The sequence below is a fragment of the Echinops telfairi genome, unplaced genomic scaffold (assembly GCF_000313985.2).
Source record: "Echinops telfairi isolate 266 unplaced genomic scaffold, ASM31398v2 ScPeMD7_25;HRSCAF=90, whole genome shotgun sequence".
Taxonomy (NCBI): Eukaryota; Metazoa; Chordata; class Mammalia; order Afrosoricida; family Tenrecidae; genus Echinops; species Echinops telfairi.
Genome location: NW_022103922.1, coordinates 449,495 through 468,955, shown reverse-complemented (window position 1 = coordinate 468,955; position 19,461 = coordinate 449,495). Strand labels below are relative to the sequence as shown.

Genomic DNA, 19,461 nt, shown 5'->3' with positions numbered 1-19,461 from the left:
CACCCCACCCCCGGGCAGGAGAGGCAGGCGAGGGAACTGACAGGTCTCCCCATGCCCCCTTCCTCCTTCCCTCCCTCCCAGCACAGTGTGCACTGCCCCGGGAGAGCTCTCCCGCACAGCCTCCTGCAGGGCCCTCTGACAGGGCCATGCAGAGGCTGATCCTGGTCTCTCAGCAGAGGGCCGCGGGATCTGGAAGCCCAGTTAGGAGACAGTCCCACCTGTGGGGTGCCATCTGGGAGACTGGGCACTTGGCTTCCAAGGAGATGGGCTGCTTGGTTGCACAGGCTGAGCTGCCTGGCAGACACTGCCCAAGAGCAGGGCTGGACCCTGGGCTCCTGGGAACCAGTCCGGCCAAATGCAGACACCCCTCGTGTCTCGTCTCTGGGGTATGGCTGCCCCAACCCCGTCCGTCCGTGGTAGCTGGCTCGGGTTCTTGGTTTTGTTTTTGGGAAAAAGTGTAGCCGAGTGCCCGGACCTCTTACGACCTGCCAGTGGGGCATTTTCAAAGACACCATGCCACAGGGGTGACGAAAAGAGGTGGCGGGGGTGGGGGTGGGAGTGGGGTGGTTCTGCTGGGCTGATCTGGTTGTGAAAACAGTGGGGAGCTTATGAGGCCCCTGGAAACACTGGGATCCCCTTTCCCTGGCCCAACCCCAGATCTCCACACACAAGGCTCCACGATACAGCCTACTCCATCTTCTGAGCCCCGCGATCCACCCCCAGTTTGAGCAGGGCAGCTCCCCCCACCCCTGACTCAGAGAGGAGGGGTCCTGCATGTTAGACTCTTTGTCCAGGAGCTGCCCATGCTCACCCTCACTTGGAGCAGGACCCTGACCCTCACCCCTCACCTGACCTCACATCAGACCCCACCCCGCCCCAGATCCCACCCAGTTGCAAACTCCTGGTGCTACCAGACAGGGCCTACGGGAAGTGACAGTGTCACCAGGGCTCACCAGCAGTGGCAGTGGCGGGGTCCCCGTCAGCAGGATCCCCGGTAGTGGTGGGGGTGGCGAGGTTCCCAGCAGCAAGGTCACAGGCAACAGGGTCAGAGGCGGAGTCACAGGCCAGGTCACCAGCAGCAGGTTCGCTGGCAGGAGGGGCAGCAGCGATGTCACCAGCAGGGACTTCTGAGCCCATCCTCCAAGGAGGCAGCGGTGGCAATTCCAGGCGTGAAGATCTGGGGACAGGGACAACCGGTCACAGCTGCTCTCACACAGACCCAGTCCCTGCCCCTGCTGCCCTAGGAGCCCAGAGCTGCCTGAATGCTGGCCCCAGCCCCAGGGGCTCTCCGTAGAGAAGGGGAGAGTAGAGGACTCCCCGGGGAGACTCCTGCAGGGGAAGGCAGCCCCTCCATGAACACCTTCGCTGAGTGAGTGACCAACCAGCAGGTCCTTGAAGGTCCAAATTGAAAGGCAAGGCTGAAACAGATGGGGACAGGCACACTGTGTCTCCTGCAGCACTGTCCACTGCAGCCAGAACAGAGACTACCTAGTGCCCATGAGCAGATCCTACAGAAGCCATGCGCACACAGGGAGCAGAACTTGGGGCGCTGGACTCGGGACGTCTGGGGGGCAGGGTGGTGGGTGAAATGAGTCAGTCACAGGACAGACTGTCTCAGGCCAAAAGGGCCCAGGCAAGGAGGCCTGTGTGGCTTCCAGGACAGAGGCGGAGGAAGTGGGGGCTGCCGCTCCCAGGGCACCCCAACTCCATCTGTGGTGATAGAAGCCCAGGCAGCCGCCGGTGGTGGGGTGGCCCCGCTCGTTGGTTGGGTGCAGCCAGGGTGTCACTGGGGTGACACCAGCTGTGGGGCAGCAGACAGACTGACCAGAAGCACGTGCCTGAAGCTGCTTGTGCCCCCACCCAACACCCCATGGGACCTGGCTCCTTGCTGTGGGGGCTTGGGGTCACGGTCTCCTGGGACACCCCAGTTAAATGGCCCAATGCCATGTGGAGTGCTTCAGTTCATGCTGTTAGGGTTCCTAACAGCGCACACAGGCCACCCCAGGTCCGCAGTGAGTCTGCCCCCTGGGCGGCAGGGGCAGGAGGGGCAGGAACAGGACAAGGACAAGAGCGTGGGGCTGGACCTGAATTTGGAAATGCCCTGACATTTCATTAAATCCAATGGTGATGTTGTTCACGGCTGGGTCACCTGTCTTCGGATTTGGCTCAGATATGTAGGTCTGCGTCAGTTTGCAGCACCTTCGTTGGTTGGAACCCCGTCAGTTCCTGGGGCTGTGTTGTCACGGATGCCTTCAGCGTGTCTTGGGCTCCTTGCTTTCGGCACCATTGGCTCCTGATCACATGCTGCCTCCTGGAATGGTGGGTGCTGGCTTTTTGGCACAGTGACTCTGAGTATTCTGCCATCTTCTTTTGGTGCCTCTTTGACGTCCATCCTCTTAATTACTTAATCGTTTACTACTTGGCCAACAGAATCTTTCAACGTTGCAAGTCGCGGCTTGACTTTTTCTTCCATCTAAGATATGCTGAGTGTGTCCCTCCTTCTGGGTGTGCTACCCCAGGGAACACGACTTTCTCTTCTCGAGCTGCCCTTTGGGATTTTCTGTTTAGTTCTTTGATGTCATCCTTTCTCCCATTTCTTTGGCTGCTCTATGATCATGAGCAAGTTTCTTCTGACGCCCACTTTGATCTTTTTTTTCCTGTTTTTCTAATGGCCTTTCGTTTTCTTCCTAAGCGATGTTCCGGATGACACCCCCAGCCCACAGGTCTTGTGTCATTAGTGCTCGACGCATCCAATCTGTTCTTGAGATGGTCTCGTATTTGGGTTCTCGTGGACTTGTTCTAATTTCCCTTTACTTTAACTAGATTTGAATCGGAACCTTTGGTGGCCTGTTCCAGTTAGCCCCTGGCCGGCTTGTAGCTGCTGCTCTAGCTTCTTCATTACCGTTCTCCACAGCAGTGGTCCGCTCCAGCCCTGTGTGCTCCTTCTAGCAGAGTGCGCGTGGAGAGTTACTGGAAGCGGGTCTTTGTGACAAAGAACAGGGACCCCAAGGAAAGACTCCGTGAAGAGGAGAGTGGACTCACACAACGGCTTTGCGACCCTGCCGAGGAAGAGGAGATTGGGGAGTTACCTTGAAGTGAGAACTCGGCTGGGGGATTTGTTGATAGACCAGGGCAAAGTCAGAGTAAGTCTGAGTAAAACTTACTGTATCAGGCTGGCCCCTTGGTGGAAACAACAGGGTAGCAATAAGGAAAAGACAAATGAATGGTTTTCTACAGGTGGTGAAAATGTACAACCCCTGGTTTCCTGAGGAAGGGCCGGGAAAGGTCACTGAAAATGTCGAGGAAGCAAACAGGGGAGGGGAGACCAGGCCCGCTAAGACCTGGTCCCTGTGGATACGAGTTAAGACCGAGTTAGAGCCTCTGCAGACAGAAGAAGCGAAGAAACCGGGAGGTCAGGGGCAGTGTAGTAAGGAGTCTTGTAAGAGCTGTCCAAATTTTAAAAAGCAGACTAAAATCTCTTTGAATGAGTATGAAGAACTGTTAGAAGAAACCAGAAGAACAGGTTTCGACCCTAAGCAGAAAGAACCTCATGGCAAAAGCCTCTGTGCCCCACCCCGAGGGAGCCCAGGAGCAATAGAGCTTTAGATCAGCATCAAACTGGAACGGAACCGAAGGCACCTTTGCTTTCAAGAGGAGAGAGAGAAACAGGCAAAAAAGGAAAATTAGAAACTAAACCAAAGGGGAAATATTTGAACTGCGGGAAAACCCTACATTTCCAGAGAGGAGGCCAGTGACACCCTCATTGAACTCACCAACTGTGAGTGGCCCCGGGCCGCCAGGGCTCTGCGCAGGAGCCCCATCAGGCAGCACAACCAACCCAGCAGGGAAATGGAGGGTGGGGGGTGCTTCGAGTGAACCCCACTCAATGGAGCCTGGGGAGCCCAGTTCCAGTCCGAACTTTCCTGCCAGCAGAGGGAAGAGCAGTAGGTCTCACCAGTCAATAGAAGTTGAGCTGGTCCTAGGGGGACCCCCAGCTACCAGAGGGAACAGTAGTTCTGGTTTTAGGAAAGCCTGACCTAAAGTCTCAAGGTGTTCACATTGTTCCTGGGGTTATTGATCAAAAGTCTGAAGGAGAAGTTAGCCAGGAAAAAACTATGGCAAAGTGGAAAAACCCTACAGTGTACAGATCCTAGAGAGCAGTACGGTTTAATTAGGCCTGCGCTCACGCTTAACCCTAAAAAGTTATGGGAAAGAGATCTGTTCTGTAATTAATTCAGAAAAAGAAAAGAGAAAAACAAAGACAAAGCCACACGGAAGAGCCTCTGCACCCTGGGGTTTACCCTGTGGGGTCATCAGGGCTCAGCAGTGCCATTCGGGGTCAGCTTGTTATGGCTGACTGGACAGCGACTGGGTTGCCCTGTCTCCGAAAGCAGAGCTTCTGCATTTACATAGCTGCGTAAACTGTCTAAGTGGACTGCAATGACGGCGGTTTAGAATCTCAACCCCTAAGACAAAAGGCGGAAGGCAAGCGGTTCTACGGATACATGACAACCCTCGTGTAGCTTCGGCAGCCCCCATCTTTTTCTCTCCAACAAAAACGTTTAACAAAAAGATGGCAGAAAATGACCTCTCTACCCTTACAGAGAAAGCCCACCGTGAAAAGACTTGGTGGGAGGACGAAAATCACCTTTGGGATCCAGGTTTGCAAGCTTTTTTCCACAGGGGAAGGAGGGTGCAAACACGGCCAAGGAAAAGAAGCAACTTCCAATTCCCTTCACAATCATTCCATCCCCAGGTTCTAGCAGCCCCCAGGGAGGGCCTATTTGTATGCATCTTCTCAGGTGAAAGAGAACGCCTGGAGGGCAGGTCTCCTCCGAGGGGGCATGGGGGACGGGACAGGCCGCTCGGAGCTCGCCCTCTTACAGAAACCTCTGAAAGACCTGCTTTCTTATCAGAAGACACCACTCATTCCTGGTTTTTGCCTTTCTGAGATTTCTAACAATTTCCACCAGAAAGACCCTCTAGGATCGTAGTCAGGCTCTCAACTTCTCGACGCTCCTCAGAAGTGGCTGAGGTACACCAGCCTTCCAGATGGGACTATGACTGATGTCTGTGTACCCCTTATTCGTATAACAGACCCTTACGTGATGGGTCCTTAACTAGAAACCATGTCAAGGACTTAAGGGAAACATCTCCTTAGATGTAAAACAGCTAAAAAGGGAGATTTTCAATGCATTTAAGGATGGGCTCAAAGCCTATCGCATAACCTAAGCTCTGGATTAACTGCTTTGCTTACTGTCACCATCTCTGTCTTTACCACTGCTTGCTGTTTCTGCAGAAAGCCCTGGAAAGTGGAGCAAAGTCAGAAAGTTTATGCAGCCCTTTCAAACTTAAAACATCATACAAAAAGGGGAATTGTGGGAAACTACGGGACCATGTCACGCAGCTAAACCCTCTCTGCTCATCATTAAGGGTCTGGAGAGCTGACTCCGGTTGGGGAAGACCCTCCTGGTGATGAGCTATAAATAAGTCTTAAGCCTCACCCTCAGGACGGAACACAGTCCCTCCAAACCTCCCACATAAAGGAACTGTCGTAAAGGAGCTTCCACATAAGATGAATCATCCCAGCGTCTGGCTGTTCCCGATGCCTGAGGATTGTCTGTAGATAAAGAGCAATCAGGCTCTACAGCCCAGCCCACTGTCACGTGCAGCAAACCCCCTCTGACTTCTCCTGCTGATACTGTGCATAGATTGCTCCCCTGGGGAGTGTGAGATCTTCTTCTTCTTGCCTGTTCATAACATTACGCATTCACTGATGATATGTATTCCTTTTGAAAGAGCTGCAAGCCCCACTAAATGTATCCATTCACGCCTTTGGCCTTGACACAGGGACAAGGAGCCCCTGTGCCCCGCTGTCTGTCTGTCTGAATTATTTTCTGTGGGGGAGCAGCCTCCACAACAGAATGGGCCTTAAAGGGCGGTTGTATAATCCAAAGGTAAATTGAGAGAAATATCAAACCAGGCATGCAAGGGCTCACTCACCTCTTCCATGGAGACCGGACTGGAGAGAGAGCTAATGCACTCTGCAGCCGCTAGTGTAGGCTGCGCTAGCAAGCTCCGGTAAGCACATCGGTAACAGGGCGGGATGTGCTAGAGCAGTGGTTCTCAGCCTTCCTGATACCGTGACACTGAATACGGTTCCTCATGTGGGGGTGACCCCCAGCCATAAAATTATTTTTGTTGCTACTTCATCACTGTCATTTTGCTACTGTTATGAATTGGGTGACCCCCGTGAAGGGGTCGTTCGACGCACATAATCGGTAGGAGAGGTACTGGAGGCATGCACTTGACAGGAAGGCACCCACGTAACAAGGTGGGCAGCTCCTAGAGTATGAAGGCGTAGCCTTGGCCTCCAGGGGAACAATCTGTGATGGAGGCAGAAGGGAGTCTGCTGCCCCTAGGATGGGGCAGGAAGTCAGGTCTGGTTGCTCTCCCAGGCAGGAGCTTGAGTGTGCTCACTAGGAACAGCTTTAAGTGGCCTCCGAGGGGGAGATTGCGGGGACAAGTCTTAGTCAGGAGAGTGTGGCGGGGATGCAGGCCTCCCTCCACCACTCGGCCTCCCAGCCCCTTCATGATGAGCAGCGGGAACGCGTCCGCACACCCTTCCCACTTCTTGGTTTCCCACAATTTTCCATGATCCCAGTCACGCCTAAGGACCCCTTTGACTGTCAGGGTCCCATACCCTGACACCTTTTCTACATATATCCTTTAGTCCACATTTCTGGGGTCTGCCAGTTACTAAGTATGTCTATTCCAATGATGTATTCTGGAACTGGGGAAATAACCACAGGATGGGTTGAGGGGCCCACTGGACCCACTGTGAGGCAAACCTGAGCTAAGACTCCATTGATAACTTGACCTCTATATGCCCCACTGTGACTGGTGGCTTTTAAAATATTTTGGGTCTCCTGGAATTAGTGTCAGTTAGAGTCAGTGTCCAGTAATCCCCCAAAAGTTTATTTCCTTTCCCCCAATGAACAGTCCCTTGTGGGGAAGAAAGACTAACAAAATAAACCTCTGGTGATGTAGCAGGGTCCTTCTTCAAAGGAACCCAGCCTTCCCCTCACTCAAGGGGCTGTGGGTCTGTTGTTAACTGGCTCAGGTCTGGGAATTGATTGAGTGGTCGTGACTCTATTCTGGTGATTGGAGTTGAATTGCTGTTCACCTGATCTCGCATTCTTCTGCCTGCATAGATCATGGAAATAGTAGGTTTCCCATGGATTTCACTCCTAGGGACACTGTGGCTAAGTAGTCAATGCTGTTAGTCCACACAAGACAGGCTGCTCTGATTACTCCAGAAACTTGTTGATTCAGTGTTCACACCTGCCCCTACCACCACGGGGCCCAATCAGCCCCATTGTGGGCAAATGTCGGAGTTCACACAGGGCAGTGCCCACTGTTAATCCTGGCGCACATAAAACAGCAATCGCCGGAGTCTTCGGATACGCTGGGGCCCACTGCACAAACGTGTTCCTATGGTTGTGGGGAAAGGTATGTCCTCAGGGTACTCCTTTTTTGGGCACTCATATGGGGTTATCCTGCTAGATCCATTCCAACATACCAATTTCCCTAAACTTTTGGATACTTCTTTTTAAATAACAGTTGTACTGGCACATAATTTACATACCATACAATTCAATAGTTCAAGCATATCAAGGAGAATTGTGCAATCATTAGAACATGTCAATTAAAATGATAATAATAATGTAGATTATCAAGGGTTCATGGGGGAGGGGGGAGCAAGGAGGGAGAGGGAAAATGAGGAGCTGATACCAAGGGCTCAAGTAGAAAGCAAATGTTTTGAGAATGATGAGAGAAACAAATGTATAAAAGTGCTTGACACAACGGATTGTGATAAGAGTTGTACGAGCCCCCAATAAAATGATTTTTTTTAAAAGAATGTGTCAATTTTAGAACATTTCCCCCCTCCTGGTTAAATTGCCTTTAAAATAAGTTGTACAATCACAGTCAGTTCTAGTGCTCCCTCCCTGCTCCCTTTTTTATTCCTGTAATCCCCTCTCCCTCCCTGTCACTCACCCCCACCCCTACACTCCCATCAACCCTGGTATCAGTTATGATCTCTGTGCATCTACTCCTCCTGCGGGTCACAAACTGGGAAACCCAACAGAAACAATACAAACCAAAATCGAAATAAGGTGGTAAGGATAAAGTAATAATATAAACAGTGATTAAGAACGAAAGACTCCCCCATCCACATTCAAAAAGGCAGGGAAGAAACTTCTGTCATGAACAAGTAAAGGATACTTGCGCCCAGAACCAATTCAGGTTGTGTCTATAAGGGAGGTCACCTGGCCCACTATGAGTTCGATCCTGAATAATCAAGACTACACTGGTCTCTGCCTGATGGTGAGGCTGTTGAGACTCTTGCCTGGGGCTAGAGCGGATCTGCCAGCAGCTGTCTGACTAGAGTCCAGTGGTTCTCAACTTTCCTAACGCCGAGACCCTTTAATAGTTTCTCATGTTGTGGCGCCCCCAACCATAACATTATTTTCATTGCTACTTCATAGCTGTAATTTTGCTACTGTGATGAATCGGGCGACCCCTGTGAAAGGGTCGTTCGACCCCCAAGGGGCCCACGCGACCCACAGGTTGAGAACCGCTGGACCAGATAGACTCTGCAGATGGGTTTTGGGCTCTCACTGTCCTCCATAGCCTCCTATTTATTGGGTGTTCATACTTTTAGCTCTGATATTTTTCCCTTCACCATATTGGAATTTTGTAATTGTCATCTTTGGATCACACAAGCTGGTGTGCTTCTTCCATGTGGACTTAGTTGATTCATAGATACCTTATTCTACAGTGTACCAAGGTAGGTCAGGTATCTCAAGTAGGTCTAATCTAGGCTATCTGGCAGCCCATGCTTCAGTGAACCAACTAAATAAGCAATTAGATCAGCAGTTCTCAACCTGTGGGTCTCTGAGTTAAAGTTTATTGTGCCAACCTGGCTGATAAACACACGTGGGGTTAATTGAAGGGCAGCGAGATAAATGGCTCGGTGAGCCGAGCCTTTCTAGTTCGCTGGTCTCTTGCTCTCTGATGGTCGGACCAGGGTGCAGCTGCCTTAGCCAGTTCCTGCTTCAGCTGGCAAGGCTCACTTCCTGTGAGACATCCCTGAGAAGCCACATGGACCTACCCCGATGCAGCCCTGGGTGCTGGAGCAGCCGTGTGGAGACCCCTGGCAGCGCTGAGATGCTTACACACTCACTGACTCAGCTTTCCTCCTGCAGTCGGCGTCATAGTCTGTGTTTTGTGAGATGGAGGAAGTCTTTGTGGATTGGTGTCAGACATAAGGGTTAATGTTGGACTTTGGGCTTGGGCAGCACTGGGTTGGGATGTTTTCTTGATGTGCACTTACCCTTTATATAAACCTCTCTCTTATACATATGAGTTTCTGGGGATTTGTTTCTCTAAAGTACCCAGACTAACAGAGTCTCGAACCCCTTGGGGGGGGTCAAATGACCCTTTCACAGGGCTCGCCCGCTTCATCACAGTAGCAAAATTACAGTTATGAAGTAGCAACGAAAATAATTTTATGGTTGGGGTCACCACATGAGGAACTGTATTAAAGGGTCTTGGCATTAGGAAGATTGAGAACCACTGAATGAGATCCTCTCAACTTCTCATGCTGAGACGCTGAAGGAAGAATTTGCTCCACATCAGGGAACACATTCATTGTACCAGTGTCCCACACCCTTCATAATCATTCCCACCAAACTCCCCAGGCTTCTGCTTGCACTGTTGTGTTAGAAAACTGGAGCACAGTGCTCTTCTTCCTGGGTCATCATCTGAACCTCCCTTTCAGGAACTTCCTGAGACTTCATTCTCCTTACAGAACTAGAGGAAATAATTGGGGGGGGCTTCCGGGGGCTCTCCAGGAGAGCCTGGGTATAGGCTGGAGCGCCTGTGTCTTGTAAGGCACCTCCCCCAGGCAATGCTCCAGCGTGACCAGTTTGGTTAATCTGCTCAAGTGTGAGTTGTTTTATCAATATGTATTCATCCCTTTAAGTGGGAGGTGTGGAGCTATTGACTGAGGTAGTTCAATAGATTCTAAGGGCTCAATAGCCCCCTCTTCTGGATCATCAGCCCATGTGTTCCCATCCCATATTTCAGGGTCCCAATTCTTTCTTACTTTAATCTCAGACACTGTTCTAGACCTGCAGGTCCGCTGACGCTGTAATTCAGGTACTCAGATCAAGGGACCCTGGATGTGGTTTTCGGCAACGTCAGCTCTATTGCTAGAGGAGAGAAGACTCTCCTTTGTAGCACATGCAGAAAGTGTCAGGTCTGTTATTCTGCACTTGAGACGTGCTTCTGAGGTTCTGAGATGATCCCTTTCCTTGATCACGTTTTCTATTGTAAGAAGGACCAGCCAACCAGCTTCCCTCGCTATACTCATCCCGACAAAACTGCTGGAAAATACCAAACACACGATCACCCAGAGCCTCCCTTCTCACCAGCACTTCATCTGTTGGTGGTGATAGTGTGGATACTGGCTTTGCCACTTCACACCATGGATCAGCACCACCCTCTCTAGTAAGAGTGGCAGACTTATCTATGCCTTTAGGGGTAGAGGCAGCATTCTCGGTACTGTTAGACCTACTCAGGCTGGAGAACCAATTCAGGAAACCCAGTTTTATGACCTTGTTTCTCTAGAACCACTTCTGGTACCCATTGTGTTAGGCAGGGTTCTCTGGAGAAACAAAGCCAGGATACTTATGATTATATATATAAGGATGGCTTTATACAGCGAAAAGGAATACAACAGCTAATTAGTACACACAGCAGTACGAAGGGCTCAGTCCAGCTCACTTTCCTGGGACAGCTAATATAGTGAAGGTCCTTCCAATTCACGCTGGCCACTGGTCCAAGGTCAAGGCAGCAAACATGGCAAGGTGAGGCGGCAACAGCAGGGTGATGAGAGGTTGTGGAGGGATCACAGGGGCCGGTAGTGCAGCAGCTTAGCAACGCAGGTCACGCTGGAACCTCAAGGCATAGGGCTGCAGGCATGGTGACCTGACCCACGAGGAGCCCCGCGCAGAGCAGCTAACGCAGGCAGCAGCGTGCTGCTCTGATCACCAGGGAGAAAGTAAGAGGCCGTTTATCTCAGCCTCCCTCCAATCAAGGCCTGACCTGATTGACAGGCTAAACTTTGCCCACGTGTTCCTATGGGAGCCATATTGGCACGAAAAACCCTATCACAACTGGCTTGTCCTTTTAGCAGTCCATGGTTCTTTCTCTTATTATTATTTTTTAAAAATAATTTTATTAGTATATGCTAAATATATCATATCATTTTGTTTGATCATATTAAGAATTATGCCATCATCACCAGTCAATTTCAGAACATTTTCTTCTGTATTCATTGTTAGTTTCTGATTCCCACCCCCACCCCTCCTTATGATTCCCCTAGTTAATTATTAACCCAATTACCGTCTCTATAGGTTAACCTATCCTGGGTTTCATATACACAAAACCATGCAAAACAAATAGGAAGCGAGCAACAAACCCCACAACATTGACTAGACAAAAGCAAAAAGCAAAAAAAAAAAAAAACACCACACAAAACACCTCAATAGAAAAGATAGCAGAAAATATCGAAAACTGTATTATTATTTTTTTCATGGTACTTTCAATCTTCTTCTCCAGCACAATTCAAATACACCGATTCTTCTCTGGTCTTCTTTATCCAGTGTCCAGCTCTCACAGCATGTGAGGCGATGGGAAATACCATCGCTTGGGTCAGGCGCACCTTAGTCCTCAACGTAGCGTCCTTGCTCTTCAACACTCTGAAGAGGTCTGGTGCAGCAGGTCTACCTAACGCGGCACATCTTTTGACCTCTTGACAGCTGCTTCCACGAACATTGATTGTGGATCCAAGCAAGACAAAGTCCTTGACAACCTCAACTTGTCCTCCATCGCCCGTGATGTTCCCCGTGGCTCCAGGTGTGCGGATTGGGGTCTTCTTTCCTTGAGGTGGAATCTATCCTGAAGGCTGCAGTCCTTGATCTTCATCAGAAAGCGCTTCAAGTCCTCTCGCCACTTTCAGCGAGCAAGGTTGTCACTGGTGTACTTCCGGTGGTGAAGAAGCCTGCCGACACATTTGTCTTCGTAGAATCCAGCTTCCCGGATGACTGCTCAGCCTGCGTCTGCGTACCTGTGGTGCAAGGATGCAACCCCGGCACACTCTCTCCTGATTTTACTCCACGCGCGATTCCCGTGTTCTGTTTGCACAACTGCCTCCTGAGCCACACACAAGTTCCTCGCACATGTGTCCTTCTCAAGGCCACCCACAGTGTGTTATGATCTGCACAGTTGAGTGCTTGGGCGCCTCGGACACGGTGCCTCCTGGAGTACCTGCCGTCTTTCCGCCTCCGTCTCAGCTCACCAACTGACTGAACTGGTGGCTCCTATCCCAGGCGCGGCAGCTGCAATGCTGCGCATAGGACCAGCACTTAGTGACCCAGAGCAGGACTGCAGACGGACTAGCTATGCCCCATTGCATCACACCTTGCTGCCACGTGCATTAAGGAGGCCTCGTCCTACTCTGGGAGCGTGGCACGCCTCTTCATGCGTTCCTTTTTGTCCTCACTTTCAGGGCTCACTGAGACACGAGTAATGGTGGGTCTGGAGGCAGGGACAGTGGGAGGGTGGGTGCCTTCCCTCGTGCCTGCTGGGCACCTGCCTCAGGGGCAGCCTTGGGCAGATTCTTCAGAGAAAAAGCCAGTCCTTTAAATGGACTCACAGCGAGCTGAGGGGACAGAGTACAACTGCTCCTTGGGGTGTCTGAGGCTGTAAATCTTTGAGAAGATCTTTCACCCTCTGAGCAGCTGGTGGCTTTGAACTGCTGAGCTCATGGTTAGAGCTCTCCCACCTTAACCCACTGCACCACCAGGCCCCTTCTTCAGACACAGCTGGATGGACTTCTTTGAATGGGGGCCGAAGGGCTGACTCTACTGACAGAGATGCCTCAGCAGAATGTGGGGGCTCACAGTTGGCCCAATACCTGTCCACATGTCCCTGTTCCAATCTTCAGCATCCCAGTACGTCAACGTCTCCACTTACACCATGGACACAGTGAGCCACGGGGACTCTAACTGGCGAGGCTGCGCACCAGATCAGGCTGTTGCCTGGGCGGTCAGTGACCTCCACTGTGGTGGATACAGAGAAGGCTTCTCCAAGGCGCACATAGCTACTGTCACGTCACTGTCATGTCGCTTGAGCTGGGACTTTGGACCCCTGAGCTTACCCTGTCCTTCCCTCAGTTGGTCTCTGGAGAGCAGGAGCACCCAGCCAGTACTGTGGGCCCCCACAGCTAGACAAAGAAGTTCCAGGGCCCCAAGTACACGAGCACCTGGAACCTTGTCCCCTGTGTTTGATTGGGAGGGGCCAGCGGTGACATTTCCTGGAAACAGCAGTCAAGGAATCAAAGCGCACGTTGCACTGGGCAAATCTCCGTCAGAAACCTGCCACGACCTTCCTTTGACGCCAAGGTGCAGCAGGCCCCTGCCGTGGTGTGGCCAATGGCCACAGAGGAATGGGACGTCTGGAGAGTGTGCCAGGAAGTCTTGGAGTGTGCAGCCACGGGGAGCCCAGCACCTGCCCCGTAAGGCCGGTCTGGGAAGAGGTAAAACCAGAGTGCTCCCCAGAGTGAGGATGGTGAGACTTTGTGATGAGGAGGGACTAGTCCCGCCAGAGAAGGAGGACATCATGGCCTGTCATGGTCATGCTGGGGTCAGGAAAAAGAGAAAGCTTTCAGTGGGAGGGGCTGACACACTGTGGGTAGCAATGAGCTGACCCAACAGCAAGGGTACGGACAGACAGAAGTGCAGCTCACAGATGGTGTCTCCTATGTCCCTCCTGCCACTTCACATGGTGAGCTCTTTACCACTGTATACTAGTGCCTTTGCATCGAGCCAGCTTAGAGAAGCAATTCCAGAACGCCCCAAACGGGTCCTCTTGCTCTGGCACCGCTTTCAGCACCAGCAGGCCTGAGGGTCCCCAGGAAACCAAGCCAGGGAGGCTGGGCTGGGGAGGGCAGGGGTTTACACCAGAGGAGCTGCCCTCTGGGTGGGAAGAGCTGCCAGTCCAGTCTGGGTGTCAGGCAGCAGCTGGACAGCACTGCAGGGGAGGCCACAGGAAGGGGCAGCCAGAGTTCTGCCACGGGAACCAACTTAGGGCCCAAAGGGAAGCACACCCGTAGAGGCTCCCGCGTCCCCCCACTGTCCGATGACGACACCATGCTGTGCTGGTGAGCCTGAGCCACTAGTCTGAGGTTTGGTCAACAGCGAGGCCCCTAGACAGACTGACAGGTAAAGTTAGCCTTGGCAGAAGGGCCGGGACACTGCGTGCAGACATGAGCTGCGCCCTTGGTGGGCCGGGCTCCTGTGGCAGGGACAGGAGGAGCCAGGCTCGCTCCTGCAGGATGTTCTAAACCAGTGGTTCTCAACCTTCTGAATGCCTCGACCCTTTGATAGAGTTCCTCATGTTGTGGGGAACCCCAACCATAAAATTATTTTCATTGCTACTTCATAACTGTTATGAATTGGGTGACCCCTGTGAAAGGGTTGTTTGACCCCAAAGGGGTTGCGACTCACAGGTTGAGAACTGTTGCAAAGCCTAGGGAATTCGTAGCCAAGTGGAGAAAAGGGATGCGCGGCAGGGTGCCAGGGCAGAGGAGCCTCGCGTGTTTAGGGGGGCTGGCCTGGGGGGCTCTGTGGTTAAGCACACCCTGCTGCCAACCAAACTGTGGGCAGTACAACCCGCTGCCCACTGCTCAGCAGAAAGGTGGGCCCCTGGGAGCGCCATCCTGGGGGATGACCCAACTGCAGTGGGCTTGATTCTGTGAGTTTGGGCTGAGGGAAGCCGGACCCCACCTTGCTATTCCTCCTGGGTCTGCTGCACCCAGGGGGCCTCGTGCAGGGGTCCCAGAACCAAGGCGCTTGACCAATGCAAGATGGCAGCTCTGCGTCCACACTAAGACCCCTGTGGCTCTGCACACCATGTGGGACTCGGCTTAGCATCAAAGGCAGCGGCCCCTCAGGTCCCCACGCTGTGTGGCTGAGGCTGACATGTCCCCCACTCGAATGTTTCCAACGTCTGTGCTTCCCCGTATCAGGCCCTGAGCGCCCAGCGCTGGGACACAGGTGCCATGCGCTCCACCAGGATGGGGCGCAGACCCAGCTCCCAACCAGAGTGAGGCCTCCCCGTGGCCTGAGCGCCCAACATGAAGCACTCGATGCACCAAGGTGCTGGCCAGGAGGGGTCTGGTATTCTTCAGCCCCTCCAGGCGGGGAGTTCCCCCTGGACACCCCAATATGGCAGGCACACAGGCAAGAGCAGGAAAGGGTGCACTGTTGTGCACGATTTAATGTGGCTCCTGCACCCCAGACCCTTGTCCCTCCTACCAAGCACGCTTCATGATTCAGTTGTGTGATTAACAGGGTCAATTGAGATTGCCATCCTACTGGGTATGAAGTGGGGGGCCCTCCACCAGCAAGAGAGAAGAGCCAGGAGAGGAACACACCCTTTGGACCCAAGACCCCGGCAGTGGACCTCCTGGAACAGGTGTCAGCCGTGACACCAGACAAGCATCAGCAGAACCAGAAGCCAGTGCATGAGAGGGAGTGCAGGCATCCCAGAGGCTGAGCGCTTTGGACAGGAGGGTGGCTGGTGGAGGGTGGAGCGGGGTGCCTCTGGACACGGAAGCTGGATTTGGGATTCAGGGAACTGGAATTGAGTGTCTTCAGGCTGAGGCTTACAGCAGAGTAACCTGACCTTTGGGCGCTTACTGGCAGCTCCACAATAGCTTGACCACCTGCCCAAGCAGGACAGAGGCCAGGCCAGGAAGGGGCAGGTCAAAAAGGCCTGTCTGTGGGCATGGCACGGAAGCAGCTGTTCTCACCCAACAACTACCCTGAGCACTTCACACCTGAACTATAAGCTGTTACCTGTCCCAACAAGTGTGGGGCCACGCAAGGGGTGACGGAACCCCACTGCAGAAGCAGAGTGTCAAGGGGTCGGCTGGCATCAGAGGCAAGGATGAGAGGGAGAGAGGCAGGTCTGGCCTCAGACCCCATGGTTATTGGCTTTGGGAGCAGCAATAGGGCGGACAGCTGGACCCCAGGGACTGGCACTGGTGGGCACCTCAGGGAGCACACAGGGCTCCCTAGACACCTGGTGACCACACTTCCACACCCACCTCAATGGGGGCCAGACTGAGTCCCCAACCCCCAGCCTTGGCTGGGCCCCAAGAAGCTCCAGCAGGGAAGTGGGCTTCCTGTGACCAAAGAACACAGTAGCAAGGCCTCAGCTCTGAGGGTCACTAAGGGGACACAGGAGGGCGTCATCAGCGGGCACAAGTCACTGAGCAGAACCCCAGCAGGCAGCCAGGTGAGCTTCCTCTGCTGAGGTTTGCACTCAGCATTCGAGGTGCACGCTGTCTGGTCCCTCCGCTGGGGTCTCCATGCCACCCTCATGTGGGTGGGGGCCCAACATCAACACGCAGAACCCAGGGCACCCTTGGGCATCTTGCCCCCGAACTGAGCTGGGGTCAGGTTTTCACTGAGGGTGCCTGCCAGCTGCAGGGCAGGACCTGGGGGCATCAGGGGACTCCAGCCTGGTGGCCAGCTATGGCATCCCTGGCTAATGAGTGATCACCTCCATGTGGCATGTCAGCATTTGGGGCATGTTACTAAACCTTAGGCCCTCTGTTTTCTTTAAACTTTTTCATGTGGTTCTCCAAACATCTAACATGCTGCCATTAAGGCGATGCCGACTGCCAGTGACCCTATGGGACAGGGTAGAGCTGCCCTTGTGGGATTCTGAGATTGTGACGCTACAGGAGCAGAAAGCCTCCTCTTTCTTCTGCAGAACAGCTGGTGGTTTTGAACTGCTGACCTTGAGATAACACAATGTGCCAACGAAGCTCTAAACCCTCACGTACACCTCACACTACATTACTGCTGGTCTCAACAGCTGGCCTGGGACAGGAATGGACAGGAAGGTACCCACCCCAGAAACACCAGAGGCCCCTCCTATGACCTGCCCAGACCCTGCCTCTCCAGCCCACCAGGGCAGGAGGGGAACAATGGTCCTGGGCTGAGAAGCTGGGTGGGGGTGGGGGGTGGGTGTCAGAAAGTGTCAGATAAACTGTGGTAGTTACATAATCTTTTGCTAATTTGAGACTATTAAGAGTGAAGGGGTGGAAGTTTAGCCTGTCAATCAGGTTGCTGCTTGATGACCTCATTTGGAGGCGCTATGGAGATAAATAGCTCACTGGAGGTGGGACATACACACTCCCTGCTTGGTATTCCTGATGACAAGACACATGGAGCTACCTAGAGCCCTGGAACTGGAGGAGCCACACGGAGACCCACACTAGCACTGAGATGCTTCCACTGTCACTGGATCCACAAGACTTTCCACCTACTGGCCTGTGATCTTCCTGCATTCAGCATCATTGCATGTGTTGCATGAGTCTGAAGAGGAAATTATAGACTGGTATTAGACAGATAGGATGTTTTCTTGATATAAAGCTTTCTCTTTTACACACGAGTACCTGTGGATTTGTTTTTCTAGTCACCCCGGATTAATACATAAACCTAGACGGTCTGCCACACCCAAGTTCCACATGCCAGCAGGCTGGGGGAGCTGCTTCAGAAGACTCCCAGCGCTGCCTTGGCCCTCAGGCCCTGAGTCACTGGACTCGGCCATTCGAACCAATAGAGGAAGCAGTCAGGCTTCTGTCCACTCCGGGGCTTCCAGCCCAGGGGGCTATAGAACCTGGAGGTGTGGGCAAACCAGAACACTGTGAGACGGCCAGAAACATAACCCCAGTAGGAAAAAGCAACAATCTCATCAGCAGTCAGAAAAAAAACAGAGTGGGGCTCAAAGCCAGTAGCCACAGAGCTGTGCAGAATGAGCAGCTGACCACAACCTGCAGGGAGCCAACCTTGCCCATCAGGTCCTGGAGGCCTCCCTCACTCTGGGCCATCACTCCAGGTCACCCAGACTTTAAGGGGCGGGGTGTTCTCCAGCTCACTTCCTCACCCTGGCTGAGTTCTGGTGTGAATGGGCCCTCGTTCTTTTGCTCGCTCAGCAGCTGTTGAAAGCTTTCTTGAGACAGCCCATGAAGTCCACTCTTTCAGAGGGCAGGTCAGTGGTGGCTGGTGTGTTCAGTGGTGTGCAGCCACTTCTTTCTAATTCTGGAACATTTCCTCACTCTAGAGAGAAGCCCCCCGGGCCCACGAGCAGTCCCTTCCTGAAGCCCTGGCAGCCACTCCCCTTCACTCCCTGATGGCCAGACGTTTCATGTGGGGTGACAAGGCATTGCCCTTCTGGGTCTGCTTCAGTGTCCCATCCACGTTGCAGCAGGGTTCTGTTCAGGCTGGTCACTGCAGCCTGGTTACCTTGGGCTTGGTGTCCTGTGTCCAGGCTGGTCATCCCTGCATTCTGTGTCCTAGCCGTATGTTCTTGGCTGGCCAGATTCGTGGCCCAAAAAAGCCCTTGGTACTTGCTGAAAGCCGGGCAGGAACGCTCTGTGTGGGCAGGCGGTCCGTGACTAGTTTCCCAAGCAATCTCACATTCCACACCCGTGCTTCTCTGGGCCGAGGCAGCTCCAGCTGGCAGCCTTCTCAGCCCATCGTCTGGTTGGTCTCCCTTCCTTCCTGAGGACTTGCCAAGCCCCTTTTCCCAAAGGAACCCTCCCAGCTGCCAGGCCTTTGTGATGGCCTAAGGGGGTGTGGTGATGAGTTGGCCAAAGGTCAGAGCCGGGGGCGTCTCGCGCAATTGCAGGCACAGTGGGTGGGTGGGTGGGGGGTTATGCTCTAACTGTCCAGAAAAGGGGCCGGGGCATCTGACGCTGGCGGACCTCGCCGCCGCCGCCGTGTCACGTGCCATGTGTCCTGCGCTTTCCCCCGGCCCGCGCTCACTCCCTCCTTGCTAGCGTAGCAACAAGAATGGTGCATTTGCCAGAGGAGACGCGCGGGGCTTCCCCCGGGCACCACGCGGCAGCGGCTGTGCGCCGGGCGCCCCCTGGTGACCGCTCAGGTGCTGCCGGGCAGGTGGGCCGCTCGGCCTGAGGCGCTGGCCGGGCGGGACAGGGCCACTGGGACCATCGGACGTTGTCTCGGCCCCCGCCGCGGGCCTCACCCCCACACCCGCCAGCTTTGGGCCGTGAGTCCAAGCATGGCTCGCGTCGGGCCCAGGCGCAGCCCAGACCTGGGGCTGCTTTCGGTTTCCTTTGGACGCGCCGCCCTCCGACACGACCTGAGTTAGCAGACTCCCCAGCAGCCTGGGTCCTGACGTAGACAGACCGTCGGTCCCGGGCTACCGCACGGAACCCCCAAAGCAGGACGGGCCCTGAGCGCCGCTTCTGGCCTAGAGAATGGGGGGTCTGGGCCTGTGTCCCTCCCGCTGCGG

The 19,461-nt window shown here is 53.5% G+C and overlaps 1 protein-coding gene across 1 annotated transcript in view; it reads right to left on the bottom strand.

The window, feature by feature from the left end:
* EXD3 (exonuclease 3'-5' domain containing 3) overlaps positions 1-19,461 on the bottom strand; it is a 68,176-nt gene that overhangs the window by 48,295 nt on the left and 420 nt on the right. Inside the window, exon 2 of the mRNA XM_045289337.1 lies at positions 954-1,177. Coding sequence (XP_045145272.1) covers positions 954-1,137 — 184 coding nt within the window. The 5' untranslated portion in view covers positions 1,138-1,177. The remainder of the gene's footprint in view (positions 1-953; positions 1,178-19,461) is intronic.